This window comes from Saccopteryx leptura, chromosome 3 (assembly GCF_036850995.1).
Source record: "Saccopteryx leptura isolate mSacLep1 chromosome 3, mSacLep1_pri_phased_curated, whole genome shotgun sequence".
Lineage (NCBI taxonomy): Eukaryota > Metazoa > Chordata > Mammalia > Chiroptera > Emballonuridae > Saccopteryx > Saccopteryx leptura.
The window spans coordinates 371,706,156-371,722,937 of record NC_089505.1 but is presented as its reverse complement, the minus strand read 5'-3'; the positions used below and the strand labels follow the sequence as shown (position 1 = coordinate 371,722,937).

At 66.3% G+C, this 16,782-nt stretch overlaps 1 protein-coding gene across 1 annotated transcript; it reads left to right on the top strand.

Moving 5' to 3' along the window:
- The first annotated feature begins 1,245 nt into the window (after positions 1-1,245).
- Positions 1,246-16,738, top strand: EPPK1 (epiplakin 1). The gene is made up of 2 exons (XM_066379608.1): positions 1,246-1,288; positions 5,950-16,738. Exon 2 carries the CDS (start codon positions 6,005-6,007, stop codon positions 16,319-16,321), a length of 10,317 nt encoding a protein of 3,438 aa, XP_066235705.1. The 5' UTR covers positions 1,246-1,288; positions 5,950-6,004; the 3' UTR covers positions 16,322-16,738.
- The last annotated feature ends 44 nt before the right edge of the window (positions 16,739-16,782 follow it).

Genomic DNA, 16,782 nt, shown 5'->3' with positions numbered 1-16,782 from the left:
AGCCTCCGTGAGCAGGTGTGAGCGGGGGTCTGGCGGGTGGGGGTGAGGGCAGAGCCACGGAAGCTGACCCCAGCAGTCTCCACCCGCAAGCCCGGCCTCCCACCCCCTGTGCCCGTGCAGGTGTCTGGAGGTGCCCTTATGGTGCGTGTTGGAGGTGGCTGGGTGGCCCTGGATGAGTATCTGGTCAAGAATGACCCGGGCAGAGGTGAGGGCTGCCGGAGGGGAGCCTGAGCCCTCAGGCTGGAGGGGAGGCCCTGGGTCTTGCTCTGTGTGTGGGTGGGGGGGGAAGGGCAGGGTGACGGGCACCTGCTCTGCCCCTGTCCACCTGGCCTCTGTGCAGTGAAGGGGAGGACCAGCCAGAGTATCCACGAGAGGTTCCTGTCCTGGGCTGTGGGCACCAGCAGACCAGCCCCCAAGGCTGCATCTCCAAGGCCCTGGGCCTCCCTCCTCAGCACCCCCAGAAGCTCCCTGCCCAGGAAGGTGGGTGCTGGGAAGGGCATCCGAGGGGGCACCGAGGAACTCTGGGCGGACAGGGGATCTCCTCTGAGTCCAGGTGGAGGGAGGGGCTGGACCCTTGCGGTGAGGCCTGCCCATCTTTTCCAGACAGGACTAGGACCCTGCTGGGGACACAGAGAACCCAGCTCTTCAAGGTCAAGGCCGAGGAGGGACGCACAGAGGGGAACCCCTGAGGACACCCTGAGCTCAGCCCAGTCAGGATTAAGCAGCAGCTCGAGAAGATGGCCCCAAGGGAGTGAACAAGACCCCGAGGGCAGCGACGGAATGGGGAGAGGGGTGGGCGACGCCACTGCCTTCACCAGCAGCCCTCCAGGCCTGCTCGGGCAATAAAGTCGCGTTTGGAAAAGCAAAACCCGTGTACCCTGGAGAGCCCGCATTTCCCTTGCAAACTCCATTCAAATATCGTCCGGGCGCGTGAAACGCACCCTCCTCCCGGCCTGTGCGCCAGGTATTCCTTCGCGGTGACTCTGGGGGAGGGGTGAAAGGGGCAGAGGTGGGAGGGAGAGGACCCTGCTCCCCGGGGGCCCCCTCGCCTTGGGGTGCGCATAGACGGCCGGCCAAGGGTCGCGCGTGGGGCGTGGGCACGGCGCCGCGCAGGGTTCTCAGCACCTGCCCGCTCCGCCTAGCTTCGGGGCGCCGGCACCGGGCCGCCGCCCGCAGACGGGGCGGGGCCGCCGCGGGGAGGGGCCGAGCGGGTTTAAATCCGACGGTGCCGGGCGCCGCGGCGCAGCCAGCGAGCGGAAGGACTGCGGGCGGCACCTGGAGCGCGCAGGTGGGAGGTCGGGGCTGGGAGAGCGGGCGGCCCCAGCGAAACCGAAATCCGTGCGCCCCTTGCGCCGCGCTCGGCCCGGGCCGAGGGAAGGGGGCGCGGGTGGGGGCCCAACGTGCCGGTGGCGCCCGGGCTGGGGCTCCTGGTGCGGGGCCCCCCCGTCTGTGGTCCCACTCCCTCGCAGTCTGAGATCTGGGCCGAGTGGGGCTCTGTGGACAGGTCCCGCCCTACCAGCCCAGGTCCACAGCCGGGGGTGCGTCTGGGAAGACTGAGGTTCCCCGTGTGGGCGTGGGGGACGCGGCGCGGGGGCGGGGGTCTCGCCCGCCCAGGTTTTCCCGGCAGGATGGGTGCGCCTCTCTGGGCAGGGCTCTGCAGGTTCGGTTCCTCCCCGTCCGACTCACCCCACCCTTCCCCACTCCCCCACCCCCGCCCTGTAGGGCAGCGCGGGTAAGGGGGTAGCATTTGCGACAGGAGCAGGCCAGGGCACCTAGGGGGCGAGGCTGTTAGGCTGAGAGATCAAGAGGGCGGTGTGGCTGCTACCCGAGGTGCTGGGGTGCTGACCCACTGAAGGAGCTGCCTGCTGGCCACGTGGGTGGGCACAGGGACACCTAGGAGGAGTCATCTCAGGACCCTTGGGTGGCAGATGTGCCCCACCCACCTGCACATCTTGCCAAGATTCTGCCTGGTCATTGATCTCTGTCCGTCTGCACCTGGGCGGGTCTTCCAGCAGCCAGGCAAAGGTCGCTGTCTCCCTGCCTGAGGCAGTTTGGCCACCTGATTCTGTTCTGATCTGGTTCAAGTGGACAGCCAGCTAGCTTCCAGCCCCCACCCCGGGGATTGACAGTGGTGTCCTGGTGTCCGCCTCACTCAGGAATTCAAACCTGCTCTTCTCAGGAATTGCCTCCCACTCCTCCTGGCCTGGGGCCCTGGGGGGTGTGGCTGGCTGTTTCAGAGAAGCCACAGGAGGGGCCTCCCTTCTTACAGTCCCTGTGCCTTTTTATTTTATTTTATTTTTTTGTGGTAGAGGCATCTGCTCAGCCTCCTTCCAGCCCCACGGCCACCAGCCCCTTGTCACACTCTGTGCCTATTTCTGCTGGTAGCCACTTCTCTGGGACACCCACCTTTTGGTTTCTATGACACTGAGCCTGCGTGGGTGTGTCGCTACCAGACTCTGGACACCCCTCACGTGCCCTGGTCTGTCTCTTCCAAATCCCAGACTCCTTTGTCCAGCTGCTGTCCAAAGAGCCCTGCAATGGACCCTCCTGTGACACTGGCCCAGCAGTAGCCCCCACTCTCTGCTGTCTGTGCCCCTCAGGCACTTAGCCCCTCCCTCCCACCAGGAGTCCCCTTTGTGCTGTCCTGGTGCGGCCCTTCTCCCTGCAATGCGGCCTGTCCAGGCTCTGGACTGGCTGCCTGTGTCCAGGCCGAGGGCCACAAACAGCTGCCCCCACTGTGACTCAGAACGTCCCTCCCCCCTTTGCTGGGTAGAGAGGTGCCTCTCTTCCCTCCCAGCCCTGGTCCCGGCCAGACACCCGCACAGGCAGCCATGTTACCTGGCGCGCCTGAGGGGCTGCATGCCAGCCTGCGTGGCACACACGAGAAAGGAAGCCTGTGTCACGGGTGCATGCAGGCGGCCAGGCACGGGTCCAGGTTGGTCCTGGCAGCAGCAGCCGATTCTGACACAGAGAGCATTCGGGAGTGCCTCGGGGTGGCCCCTGTGGACAGGAAGAGAGGAAGCCAGTGGACAGAGAGACAAGCTGGCCTGTCATACGGTCTCGCTGACCCCTGGAAGGTCGGGGCCGCCCCGTGCTCGCCACAGTCACACTAAGCCCTCTCCCGGGCTAGCAGGCATCTCTCTCTTCCTGGGGACATGCAGAAGGAGGTGGGCAGGACAGACCCCAGCCCCTGCGGACCCTCGTCCCTGAGGTCCTGTCTCAGGCCGGAGCAGTTGGACGTGTCTGTTTGCTGCCAGAACCGGGTGGGAGAGGAGCCAGGGGGGCCACCAGGGCACAATCCCTGCCCCCACCCTGTCACAGGCGCTGCCTCCTCCTGGTGGTGAGGTCGGCTCCTCTGCAGTGTGGGTCCCACCTCCCCCGGCCTCACTGTCCTGGACACAGGGAGCCTAAGTGTCCTGTTAGTGGCCACGGCCTTCAGCTCAGTGGGACGACAGCTGTGACCAATGTGGGGATGGTGGGGTCACAGCTGCTCCATCCAACCCATTGGTTCCTGGACTCATGTGGTCCCCATCCTGGGAGACAGAAGGGGGCTTCCTGGGAGCTGATGTGCTTAGGTGACGCCAGTGGCCTTCTCCCAATGCAAGCCCCTCCGCCTGCCTTGGCCCGTGGAGATCACCTCTCCACTGGCCACCACAAGGCACCCCAGGCGTCCACATGGACTTCTGCTATCCAGCTGGGCCTGCCTGCAGGGCCTCCGAGCCCCACCCTGTGTCTGCCTGGTCCTGGCACCAACTGTCAGCAGATCAGCTGCGGGCACCCCCGGAAGCCTCCATCCAGCATTCAGCATTCAGTGCAAGGGAGGGGAGGGAGCAGGATTTCACACACATGGGGGTGAGGGAGGGTGGGCTTGATGGGACCTCAGCAGGCAGCCCCCCAAAGGGGTTGATTCTGAGGGGGCAGCTGTGGGGTCATCCGCCCCCAGCCCTCCCTGCGATGGGGCCTGGACAAGGCCGTGAGGCCTCCACCCCACCAGGTCTTTGTCCAAGCTCTGGCCTCTTCCTGCTGTCAGCAGGGGCCCAGCCTCTGTGAAGGTCTTCCCATGAGGTCTTAGCCCCTGCCCGGGGGTTCCCTTGCTGACCCCTCTTGCTCCAGGCTGCAGCACAGCCACAGGCACGGACAGGAGACGGGCGGGGTGGAGGGGCGTCCCTCACAGGGCCAGCGGGGGAGTTCAGGGCTCAGGCACGGACAGGAGACGGGCGGGGTGGAGGGGCGTCCCTCACAGGGCCAGCGGGGGAGTTCAGGGCTCAGGCATGGACAGGAGACGGGCGGGGTGGAGGGGCTCCCCTCACAGGGCCAGCGGGGGAGTTCAGGGCTCAGGCACTCACAGCGGGCCCGTGGCCGTGGGCCCCGAGGAGAGCGAGGCTGCTGGGTGCTGATGCTCAGGAGGTAGCTGGACGCCTGGTTCTGTGACCCTGGGACAGGCCGGGCTCGATGGCAAGTTTGATGGGCTGGGGTGGGGGTGGGGGGGCTGAGGCATTCTCGAGGAGCTCTTTGAGTTAACGGGTAAGTGGAGACAGAGCAGAACCCTGTCACCAGGGACAGTGTGGTCCCCATGCCGCTTGACCTGGAGGTCAAAGACAGCCCGAGTCCACGTTCACCTCAGCAAAGGCTGTGGAGTGGCGGCGAGCCTCCTCAGACCCTGTGTGGGGTACGGGAGTGTGAGGAGTGGGCAGCTGGGAGCTGGCTGGGAGGCCAGGACAGGCATAGGTGGGGTTACCCCGACAGCAGGGAGTGAGGGCGTGGCCCTGGGGAAAGAGGGAAGGGGCGGTTCATTGGGCAGAGGGAAGGCTGGTGCTGTCTCCTAGGCTGTTGCAACAGTTACCACTACCTGAATGGCCATAAATCTCCACAGTGCTGAGGCCAGAATCTGAGACCAGTGCCTCTGGCGTTGGGCGGCAACCCTTGGTGTTCTGGGCTGCATCACGCCCATCTGTCTCCAGCATTACAGGTGTTCCTGTGTCTGTCTTCCTAAGAACACCGGGCATGTCAGATTGGGGGGGGGCCCTCCCTGCTCCAGGGTGACCTCGTCTTAATTACAACTGCAAAGACCCTATTTCCAAACAAGGCCACGGTCCCAAGGGCTGGAGGTGAGGACTTGGACATATCTTTCTTTGGGAACACAATTTAACCCAGCATGGAAGAAACAGGCCTGGGCAAGAGGTGAAGCACCTGTCACTGCTGCTCAGAGAATCGTGTCTGCTAAGAGGGGACAGCCATGGGGGTGCTGGGCTTCGAGCCAGCTGACCAGGACCCACAGGACTAGAGACGGGGGCCTAGCCCTGCCTGCAGCCTCACAGGACCAGAACAGAGGCACCGAGTCTTTGGTGTCCCCGGGCCCCCGGTATGCCCAGGTGTGGGAGCAGAGAGGCCACTCCGAGAGGGCACGGGTCCTGTTGGGCAGAGTAGGGCAGAGCCAGGCTGAAGGGAGGGCGGCTTGGGCATCACAGGTGGGGTCAGAGGTGGAGGAGGGGAGTGTGGGGGAGGGGTTGGTGGCTGCAGCCCAGCAGGGAGCCGGAGGGAAGGTGTGAGCTTGGAGCAGGTCACGAGGAGAAGGACAAGGTGGGAGCTGGTGCCTGTGAACACAGGGTGGTAGGGTGAAGCCTTGGGGAGCAAGGAGAGCCATGCTGCTGGGGGGTGTGGGCACTGGGGGGGTGCAGGGCCGAGGCCAGATGTTTACACAGGGCCCAGCCCCCTACTCCCAAGGCTCAGGTGGGGTGGGTGCTAAGGATGCTGGGCTGCTCTAGAGGTTCCCCTGGCTGGCCTGTGCTCACATGCTTCCTCCCGGGACCCAGTGGTGAGAGGACAGGGAACCTCGCTTGGATGCTGGTCCTGGTGTCCTTGGAGGGGCACCCAGGACCTGGGATTGAGCCTGACTGCCCACCTTAGGCCACCCCAGGCCCTTAACAGACCTTTCTCCGTCCTCTACAGAGAGCAGACACAACGTATCTTGGGCCTGTGAGTTCTGCACGTCCAGCCAGGCACCATGAACGGCCACGCCTCTCCTCCCGATGTCCTGGTCACCAACGGCACCGAGCCAGCCATTGTTCCCAAGACCACAAAGGCTGGGCTGGAAGCCAACACTTCCTCTGGGCCCCAGGCCAGGAGCATTGCTGGGGTTCACGTGGAGGCCTCGGGCCAGGTCCTGAGTCTCTATGCTGCCATGAAGCAGGGCCTCTTGCCCGAGGGGCTCGGGCTGGCTCTGCTGGAGGCCCAGGCAGCCACCGGGGGCCTCGTGGACCCTGCCCAGGGCCAGCTGCTTCCCGTGTCTGAGGCCCTGAAGCGGGGTCTGGCGGGCCTGGAGCTGAAGGAGAAGTTGCTTGTGGCCGAGCGTGCAGTCACTGGGTACCCTGACCCCTACGGGGGTGAGAAGCTAGCCCTCTTCCAGGCCATCGGGAAGGAGGTTGTGGACAGGGCGCTGGGGTGGAGCTGGCTGGAGGCCCAGCTGGCCACGGGGGGCCTGTTGGACCCCATCCGGGGCGGGCGCGTGGACCCGGAGCTGGCCTGCCAGATGGGCCTCCTGGACCAGGAGACACGGCGCGGCCTGTCGGAGAGCAAGCCGGGCTTCCTGGATCCCAACACGCTGGAGCCGCTGCCCTACGGCGAGCTGCTGGGCAGGTGCGCGCGGGCCCCCGGCACGGGGCTGGCCCTGCTGCCCCTCAAGACCACCTTCCGCACCCTGAGCGGGGCGGTGAGCTCGGCCGAGCTGCTGGAGGTCGGGGTCCTGGACGAGGAGACGGCCCAGGGCCTGCGGGAGGCCAGGCTGACGGTGCAGGGCGTGAGCACACGCCCCCAGGTTCAGCGCTACTTGCAAGGCACGGGCGGCGTGGCGGGCGTGGTCCTGCTGCACTCTGGCCACAAGAAGAGCTTCGTCCAGGCCGTGGCGGAGCATCTGCTCCCGATGGGGGCCGCCCTGCCGCTCCTCGAGGCTCAGGCCGCCACCTGCATGCTGGTGGATCCAGCCACTGGCCGGAGGCTCCGCGTGGACGAGGCAGTCAGGGCAGGCCTGGTTGGGCCAGAGCTGCACAGGCAGCTGCTGGAGGCCGAGCAGGCAGTGACGGGGTTCCACGACCCCTTCAGTGGCACCTGCGTCTCCCTCTTCCAGGCCATGAAGAAAGAGCTGCTGGACCGGCCTCTGGCACTGCGGCTCCTGGATGCCCAGCTGGCCACGGGCGGGCTAGTGTGTCCGGCCCGAAGGCTCCGGCTGCCCCTGGAGGCCGCCCTGCGCTTCGGCTGCCTAGATGAGGAGACCCAGCAGCATCTCTCCCAGGCTGCTGGCTTCTCGGACCCTGGCACGCAGGAGAGCCTCAGCTACGGGCAGCTGCTGGCCCGCTGTGTCACCGACCCGGAGACGGGGCTGGCCTTCCTGCCCCTCTCTGGGCAGGCCCGCGGAGAGGAGCCTCAGGGACTCCCGTTCATCGCACACAGCACCCGGCAGGCCCTGAGCGCGGCCACGACCACCGTCTCCGTGGGCAAGTTCCAGGGCCGGCCCGTGTCGCTGTGGGAGCTGCTCTTCTCTGAGGAGGTCCCCGTGCCGCGGAGGGCGGCCCTGGTGCAGCAGCACGAGAAGGGCCTCCTGTCGGCCGAGGAGCTGGGGGCCGAGCTGAGGGCCACCCTGGAGGAGGCAGCGGCCACGGCCAAGACCGCCTTTGCGGGGCTGAGGGTCCCCGTGTCACCAGGAGAGCTGCTGAAAGCAGAGATCATCGGCCAGGACGTGTATGAGCAGCTGGCACAAGGGCAGACCACGGCCCAGCACGTGGGCAGCCTGGACTCGGTGCAGAGGTACTTGCTGGGCACCGGCTGCATTGCCGGCCTGCTGCTGCCCGGCTCCCTGGAGCGGCTCAGCATCTACGAGGCTCAGCGGAGGGGGCTCCTCAGGCCGGGCACGGCACTCATCCTCCTGGAGGCACAGGCGGCCACGGGCTTCATCATCGACCCGAAGGAAAACAAGAAATACTCCGTGCAGGAGGCGCTGAAGGCCGGCGTCATCGGGCCCAACGTGTTTGCCAAGCTGCTGTCGGCCGAGCGTGCGGTCACCGGCTACACCGACCCCTACACCGGGGAGCGGCTCTCCCTCTTCCAGGCCATGAAGAAGGAGCTGATCGTCAGGGACCACGGCATCCGCCTGCTGGAGGCCCAGATCGCCACGGGCGGCATCATCGACCCGGTGCACAGCCACCGCGTGCCCGTGCACGTGGCCTACCAGCGCGGCTACTTCGACGAGGAGATGAACCGCGTCCTGGCCGACCCCAGCGACGACACCAAGGGCTTCTTCGACCCCAACACCCACGAGAACCTCACCTACCTGCAGCTGCTGGAGCGCTGCTGCGTGCAGGACCCCGAGACCGGCCTCTACCTGCTGCCGCTGAGGAGCGCGCAGCCCCAGCTGGTGGACGGCGCCACGCGGCAGGCCTTCCAGAGCCTGCAGCTGTCGGTGAGGTGGGGGCGGTTCCGGGGGCGGAGCGTCACCGCGTGGGAGGTGTTCAACTCGGAGTGCTGCAGCGAGGCCCAGCGGAGGCAGCTGGTGCGCCGCTACCGGCTGCGCGAGGTCTCCCTGGAGCAGGTGGGGCGGCTGCTGGAGAGGGAGACGGTGCGGGGCGCCGACGTCACGCTGCCCGCGCTGCGGGGCCGGGCCTCCGCCTACCAGCTCCTGGAGGCCCGCATCATCGACGAGGAGCTCCTGGACCAGCTGCTGGCAGGGGCGGTCAGCTCCCAGGCCCTGCTCCAGATGGACAGCGTCCGCCGGTACCTGCGCGGGTCCGGCGCCGTGGGCGGCGTGCTGTTGCGGTCCTCCAACCAGAGGCTCAGCCTCTACCAGGCCATGAAGCGGAACCTGCTGGCCCCGGGGGCGGCCTTGGCCCTGCTGGAGGCCCAGGCGGCCACCGGAGCCCTCGCAGACCCCCTCAGCCAGCAGACCTGGTCGGTAGAAGAGGCCGTGCGCAGGGGGCTGGTGGGTCCCGAGCTGTACGCCCGGCTGAGACAGGCTGAAGATGCCGTGACCGGCTTCAGAGACCCCTTTTCTGGGACGCGGGTGTCCCTGTTCCAAGCCATGAAGAAGGGCCTTGTCTCTGAGGAGCAGGCGGCCCGTCTCCTAGAGGCCCAGGTGGCCACGGGAGGGGTCATCGACCCCACAGGCCACTACCACCTCCCCATGCCTGTGGCCACCCAGCGCGGCTACATCGACCAGGAGCTGGAGACGGCCTTGTCCGGCTCCTCCGAGACCTTCCCCACCCTGGACAGCCGGGGACGCACCAGCTACGCCCAGCTTCTGGGGCAGTCTCTGAAGGACGAGGCCTCTGGCCTTTACCTCCTGCCCCTGCAGGACAGCGCCCCCGCCGTCCTCACGGACCAGCAGGCGCAGGAGACCCTGCAGGCCACGCCGGGCGCGGAGGGCGGCGCCTCGCTCTGGCAGCTGCTCTGCTCTTGCCACTTCACCGAGGAGCAGCGGAGGGGCTTCTTGGAAGACTTCCGGGTGGGGAAGACCACCGTGCAGCAGCTGCAGGAGGCCGTGCGTAGCTGGGTGCGGGGGGCGGAGCTCCTAGCACAGGCTCGCGTCACCGTGCCCGGCCCCAGGGGCGAGGTCCCGGCTGTCTGGCTGCTGGATGCGGGCATCATCACCCGGGAGACCCTGGCGGCACTGGCTCAGGGCACACGGTCGCCCGCGGAGGTTGCCGCGGAGCCGACAGTGAAGGCCCACCTGCAGGGCACAGGCTGCGTGGCCGGCGTGCTGCTGCAGCCCTCGGGGACCAAAGCCAGCATCACCCGGGCGGTGAATGACGGCCTCCTGCCCACGGGCCTGGGGCAGAGGCTGCTGGAGGCCCAGGTGGCATGTGGCTCCCTCGTGGACCCTCTGACCAACCAGAGGCTATCTGTGGAAGACGCGGTCAAGGCCGGCCTGGTGAGCGGAACGCTGAGTGAGCAGGTCCGGCAGGCCGAGCGGGCAGTGGCTGGGTACACGGACCCCTACTCAGGGGGCTCCCTCTCACTGTGGCAGGCCATGGAGAAGGGGCTTGTGTCCCAGAGCGAGGGGCTCCCCCTGCTGCAGGCTCAGCTGGCCACAGGGGGTGCAGTGGACCCCGTGTATGGCGTGCATCTACCCCAGGCAGCAGCCTGCAGGCTCGGCCTCCTGGACGAGCACACGCACCAGGTGCTGACCGGGACGGACGAGAACAGCCGGTTCTTCTTCGACCCCAACACGCGGGACAAGGTGACGTACGAGCAGCTCAAGAAACGCTGCGTCCTCGACGCGGACACCGGCCTGTGGCTGCTGCCACTGCCCCAGGACGTGGTGCTTGATGTGGACAACCACACCACCGTGGCCCTGAGGGCAATGAAGGTGCCCGTCAGCGCCGGGAGGTTCAAAGGGCTCACGGTGTCGCTCTGGGACCTGCTGCACTCAGAGTACGTCAGCGTCCAAAAGCGGCGGGAGCTGGCCGTGCTCTGCCAGTCTGGGAGGGCCACGGCCCTGCGGCACGTGGTCAACGCGGTCACCGCCCTGGTCGAGGCCTCGGAGAAGAAGCCCTCCCAGGCCACCTTCAGAGGACTCCGGAAGCAAGTGTCGGCCAGCGACCTGTTCAGGTCCCAGGTGATTGACAAGAAGACGCTGGACGAGCTGAATCAGGGGACAAGGACCGTGCAGGAGGTGACAGAGATGGACAGCGTGAAGCGTTTTTTGGAAGGGGGCAACTTCATCGCCGGGGTCCTTGTGCAAGCCACCAAGGAGAGGGTGAGCATCTCGGAAGCCCTGAGGAGGCACATCCTGCGGCCGGGCACGGCCCTGGTGCTGCTGGAGGCCCAGGCGGCCACCGGCTTCCTCATCGACCCCGTGCAGAACCGGAAGCTGACGGTGGAGGAGGCGTTTGCAGCGGGGATGTTCGGCAAGGAGACTTACCAGAAGCTGCTGTCGGCCGAGCGCGCGGTCACCGGCTACACCGACCCCTACACCGGGGAGCAGATCTCCCTCTTCCAGGCCATGAAGAAGGAGCTGATCGTCAGGGACCACGGCATCCGCCTGCTGGAGGCCCAGATCGCCACGGGCGGCATCATCGACCCGGTGCACAGCCACCGCGTGCCCGTGCACGTGGCCTACCAGCGCGGCTACTTCGACGAGGAGATGAACCGCGTCCTGGAGGACCCGAGCGACGACACCAAGGGCTTCTTCGACCCCAACACCCACGAGAACCTCACCTACCTGCAGCTGCTGGAGCGCTGCGTCCGCGACCCCGAGACCGGCCTGTACATGTTACAGATCGTAAAGAAAGGTGAGACGTACATGTACATCGACGAGGCCACCAGACGGGTCCTGCGGTCGCAGATCACGACCGTGCCCGTGGGGTGGTTTGCGGGGCAGAGCGTGTCCGTCTGGGATCTGCTGTCGTCTCAGTACTTCACGGAGGAGCGGCGGCGAACGCTGGTCCAGCAGTACCGAGCCCAGACGGTCAGCCTGCAGCAGCTGCTGGGCATCGTCACCGCCACCATCGAGGAGACGGAGAAGCGCCACCAGGCCATCAAGGTGCCAGGAATCGGCGGGGAGGTGACGGCCGCGGAGCTCTTCAACGCCGGAATCATCGATAAGAAGACCCTGGATGCGCAGCATGGGGCCCAGGCCCTCCGCGGGCTGGAGCACGTGAAGACCTTCCTGGAAGGCAGTGGCTGCATCGCGGGAGTGACCGTCCCCTCCACGCAGGAGGTGGTGAGCATCTACGAGGCCAGCGTGAGGGGACTCATCCCCACAGGGTTTGCGGCCTGGCTACTGGAGGCCCAGGCGGCCACAGGGTTCATGCTGGACCCCAGCAGACACCAGAGGCTCTCCGTGGACGAAGCCGTTGCCGCCGGCCTGGTGGCCGAGGAGCTCCGGAGGAGGCTCTTGAAGGCTCAGAGGGCCGCCTTCGGCTACACGGACCCAGACACGGGGAACACAGTCTCGCTGTTCCAGGCCATGGAAAGGAAGCTAGTTCCCCGGGAGGAGGCGCTCAGACTGCTCGAGGTGCAGGTGGCCACAGGGGGTGTCATTGACCCGTTGCACCACCACCGGCTGCCACTGGACACGGCCTACAGGCGCGGCTGTCTGAACTGGGACACGTACCCACTCGTGTCCGACCAGAAGCACATGAATAAGAGGTACGTGGATCCCAACACACAGGAGAAAGTGACATACCAGGAGCTCCAGGACAGGAGCCGCCGGGAGGAGGGCACAGGCTGGGCTCTGTTCCCCGTGACCGGCGACGGCAAAGACGCCACGTACATCGACGAAGCCACGAGGAAAGCCCTTGAGACCGAGTGGGTGGAGGTCACAGTGGGCAGGTACCGGGGACAGAAGCTCTCGGTATGGGAGCTGCTGAACTCCGAGTACGTGACAGAGGAGAGAAAGCTCGAGCTGGTCAGGAGATACAAGCAAGACACCACGCACGCCCTGGACAAGGTGGTGAAGACCATCTTTGTGATGATTGATGATAAGGAGAGGACCACCAAGCAGCTGTGGTTCAGAGGCATCCGGCGACAGATCACAGCCTCCGAGCTCTTCCAGTCGGCCATCATCACCAAGGAGACGCTGCAGAAGCTGGAGGCGGGAAGCAGCACCGTGGAGGACATCAAGGAAGAGGAGGGCGTCAGGCGCTACCTGGAGGGCACAAGCTGCATCGCCGGCGTGCTGGTGCCCGCCAAAAAGGCGCCCGGGAGGTCGGAGAAGATGAGCGTCTACCAGGCCTTGTGGAAGGGTCACCTGCTGCCGGGCACGGCCTTGGTGCTGCTGGAGGCCCAGGCGGCCACCGGCTTCCTCATCGACCCCGTGCGCAACCAGAAGCTGTCCGTGGACGAGGCGGTGTCCGCGGGCGTGGTGGGCGGCGAGATCCGGGACAAGCTGCTGTCGGCCGAGCGTGCGGTCACCGGCTACACCGACCCCTACACCGGGGAGCAGCTGTCCCTCTTCCAGGCCATGAAGAAGGAGCTGATCGTCAGGGACCACGGCATCCGCCTGCTGGAGGCCCAGATCGCCACGGGCGGCATCATCGACCCTGTGCACAGCCACCGCGTGCCCGTGCACGTGGCCTACCAGCGCGGCTACTTCGACGAGGAGATGAACCGCGTCCTGGAGGACCCGAGCGACGACACCAAGGGCTTCTTCGACCCCAACACCCACGAGAACCTCACCTACCTGCAGCTGCTGCGTCGCTGCGTGCGCGACCCCGACACGGGGCTGTACATGCTGCAGCTGCTGGGCCGGGACTCCGCCCTGCGCCAGCTGAGCGAGGAGCTGCGACGCGCCCTGCGTGCGGTCCTCGTGAGGCCTCCCCAGGCGACAGGCTTCACGCAGGGCCAGGACGTCTCTGTCTGGGAGCTGCTCTGCTACCGGGAGGTGTCCGAGAGCCTGCGGCAGGACCTGCTGGCCAGGTACCGGGAGGGCAAGCTGACCGCACAGGAGGTGGGCGCCTCCCTTGCCTCGCAGCTGTCCCGGGCCGCTGACCGGAGCCCGCGCCTGCCCCCTGAAGACTCTCAGCAGGATCTGAGTGCGGCCACCATGGAGGTCACAGTGGGCCACCTGCGGGGGCCCGCCGTGCCCGTGTGGGACGTGCTGGCGTCCAGCTACGTGAGCACCACGAAGAGGGAGCAGCTGCTGGCCCAGTTCCGCTCGGGGAAGCTGGGCCTGCCCGCGCTGACCCGCCGGCTGACCACCATCATCGAGGAGGCTGAGGAGGCCCAGGGCCTGGAGAAAGCCCCTGAGGGCACTTCCTCCAGCCAGCAGATGTCTGGTCCACCCGGGCGTGGGGACACTGAGGCCGGCTCCGAGACCTCTGGGCGTCTCCCGGAGCAGGCCCTACGTGCGGCCACCATGGAAGTGCGTGTCGGGCGGTTGCGAGGGCAAACCGTCTCCGTGTGGGACGTCCTCTCCTCTTCCTACCTGAGCCAGACCCGCCGGGAAGAGCTCCTGGCCCAGCACGCCGCCGGCGACCTGGCCCTGCCCGACCTCGTGGCCATCCTCACCCAGGTCATCGAGGAGACAGAGGAGCGCCTCGCCAAGGTGTCCTTCCGGGGCCTGAGGCGCCACGTGTCCGCGGCCCAGCTGGGCACGTCCGGAATCCTGGACCCCGAGACCCTGCGTGGCCTGGCCCAGGGCACAAAGAGTCCCCAGGAGGTGATGAAGATCAGCTCGGTCAGGCGCTACCTGGAGGGCACGAGCTGCATCGCCGGTGTGCTGGTGCCCGCCAAGGACGCGCCCGGGGGGCCGGAGAAGATGAGCGTCTACCAGGCCATGCGGGGGGGTCACCTGCGGCCGGGCACGGCCTTGGTGCTGCTGGAGGCCCAGGCGGCCACCGGCTTCCTCATCGACCCCGTGCGCAACCAGAAGCTGTCCGTGGACGAGGCGGTGTCCGCGGGCGTGGTGGGCGGCGAGATCCGGGACAAGCTGCTGTCGGCCGAGCGTGCGGTCACCGGCTACACCGACCCCTACACCGGGGAGCAGCTGTCCCTCTTCCAGGCCATGAAGAAGGAGCTGATCGTCAGGGACCACGGCATCCGCCTGCTGGAGGCCCAGATCGCCACGGGCGGCATCATCGACCCCGTGCACAGCCACCGCGTGCCCGTGCACGTGGCCTACCAGCGCGGCTACTTCGACGAGGAGATGAACCGCGTCCTGGCCGACCCGAGCGACGACACCAAGGGCTTCTTCGACCCCAACACCCACGAGAACCTCACCTACCTGCAGCTGCTGCGTCGCTGCGTGCGCGACCCCGACACGGGGCTGTACATGCTGCAGCTGCTGGGCCGGGACTCCGCCCTGCGCCAGCTGAGCGAGGAGCTGCGACGCACCCTGCGTGCCGTCCACGTGGGGCCGCCCCAGGCGACGGGTTTCACGCAGGGCCAGGACGTCTCTGTCTGGGAGCTGCTCTGCTACCGGGAGGTGTCCGAGAGCCTGCGGCAGGACCTGCTGGCCAGGTACCGGGAGGGCAAGCTGACCGCACAGGAGGTGGGCGCCTCCCTCGCCTCGCAGCTGTCCCGGGCCGCTGACCGGAGCCCGCGCCCGCCCCCTGAAGACTCTCAGCAGGATCTGAGTGCGGCCACCATGGAGGTCAAGGTGGGCCGCCTGCGGGGGCCGGCCGTGCCCGTGTGGGACGTGCTGGCGTCCAGCTACGTGAGCACCACGAAGAGGGAGCAGCTGCTGGCCCAGTTCCGCTCGGGGAAGCTGGGCCTGCCCGCGCTGACCCGCCGGCTGACCACCATCATCGAGGAGGCTGAGGAGGCCCAGGGCCTGGAGAAAGCCCCTGAGGGCACTTCCTCCAGCCAGCAGATGTCTGGTCCACCCGGGCGTGGGGACACTGAGGCCGGCTCCGAGACCTCTGGGCGTCTCCCGGAGCAGGCCCTACGTGCGGCCACCATGGAAGTGCGTGTCGGGCGGTTGCGAGGGCAAACCGTCTCCGTGTGGGACGTCCTCTCCTCTTCCTACCTGAGCCAGACCCGCCGGGAAGAGCTCCTGGCCCAGCACGCCGCCGGCGACCTGGCCCTGCCCGACCTCGTGGCCATCCTCACCCAGGTCATCGAGGAGACAGAGGAGCGCCTCGCCAAGGTGTCCTTCCGGGGCCTGAGGCGCCACGTGTCCGCGGCCCAGCTGGGCACGTCCGGAATCCTGGACCCCGAGACCCTGCGTGGCCTGGCCCAGGGCACAAAGAGTCCACAGGAGGTGATGAAGATCAGCTCGGTCAGGCGCTACCTGGAGGGCACGAGCTGCATCGCCGGTGTGCTGGTGCCCGCCAAGGACGCGCCCGGGGGGCCGGAGAAGATGAGCGTCTACCAGGCCATGCGGGCGGGCCACCTGCGGCCGGGCACGGCCTTGGTGCTGCTGGAGGCCCAGGCGGCCACCGGCTTCCTCATCGACCCCGTGTGCAACCAGAAGCTGTCCGTGGATGAGGCGGTGTCCGCGGGCGTGGTGGGCGGCGAGATCCGGGACAAGCTGCTGTCGGCCGAGCGCGCGGTCACCGGCTACACCGACCCCTACACCGGGGAGCAGCTGTCCCTCTTCCAGGCCATGAAGAAGGAGCTGATCGTCAGGGACCACGGCATCCGCCTGCTGGAGGCCCAGATCGCCACGGGCGGCATCATCGACCCCGTGCACAGCCACCGTGTGCCCGTGCATGTGGCCTACCAGCGCGGCTACTTTGACGAGGAGATGAACCGCGTCCTGGCCGACCCGAGCGACGACACCAAGGGCTTCTTCGACCCCAACACCCACGAGAACCTCACCTACCTGCAGCTGCTCCGTAAGGCTAGTGTTGACCCTGAAACCGGCTTCTTACTTCTTTCTGTCTCTTGAGAGTGAATGAACTTATTTTTAAGTGGTTGTACTTCAACTCTCAAAGATATTTTACTCTATTCTTCAACATACTAAATTTTCTTCAATGACACTTATACATATTTGTCTTATACACCTGGTTACATTGTTGCTTTTCCATTGTCCTTTCCGTTGCCTGTGTTTTTCCTTTGCGCTTAAATAAAGCCAAGCCTCTTATAGTTGTTCATTCTCTCTTATCTTGGTGTTCTCTCCCCTGTGCCTTGTCAATCTGTCTTTATTTCACAGAGTATTGGCAGGTGGCCCACACTGATCAACTCTGCTCCACTTAGAACAAAGAGCTCTCTACTTGGCACCTCAGCCTATATATAGCACTGAAGTGTATACATTGCCATGTGTATTTTGATTTTTATTAAAGCATTCCTTTCAGTTGTGAAGTCATTCTGCTTGAAGTCATTCTGTTGTTTCTGTACTAATTCATTCCC

Bases quoted from the DNA above. Each gene is read 5' to 3' on its own strand.
- EPPK1 (XM_066379608.1), top strand. From the start codon at position 6,005: ATGAACGGCCACGCCTCTCCTCCCGATGTCCTGGTCACCAACGGCACC.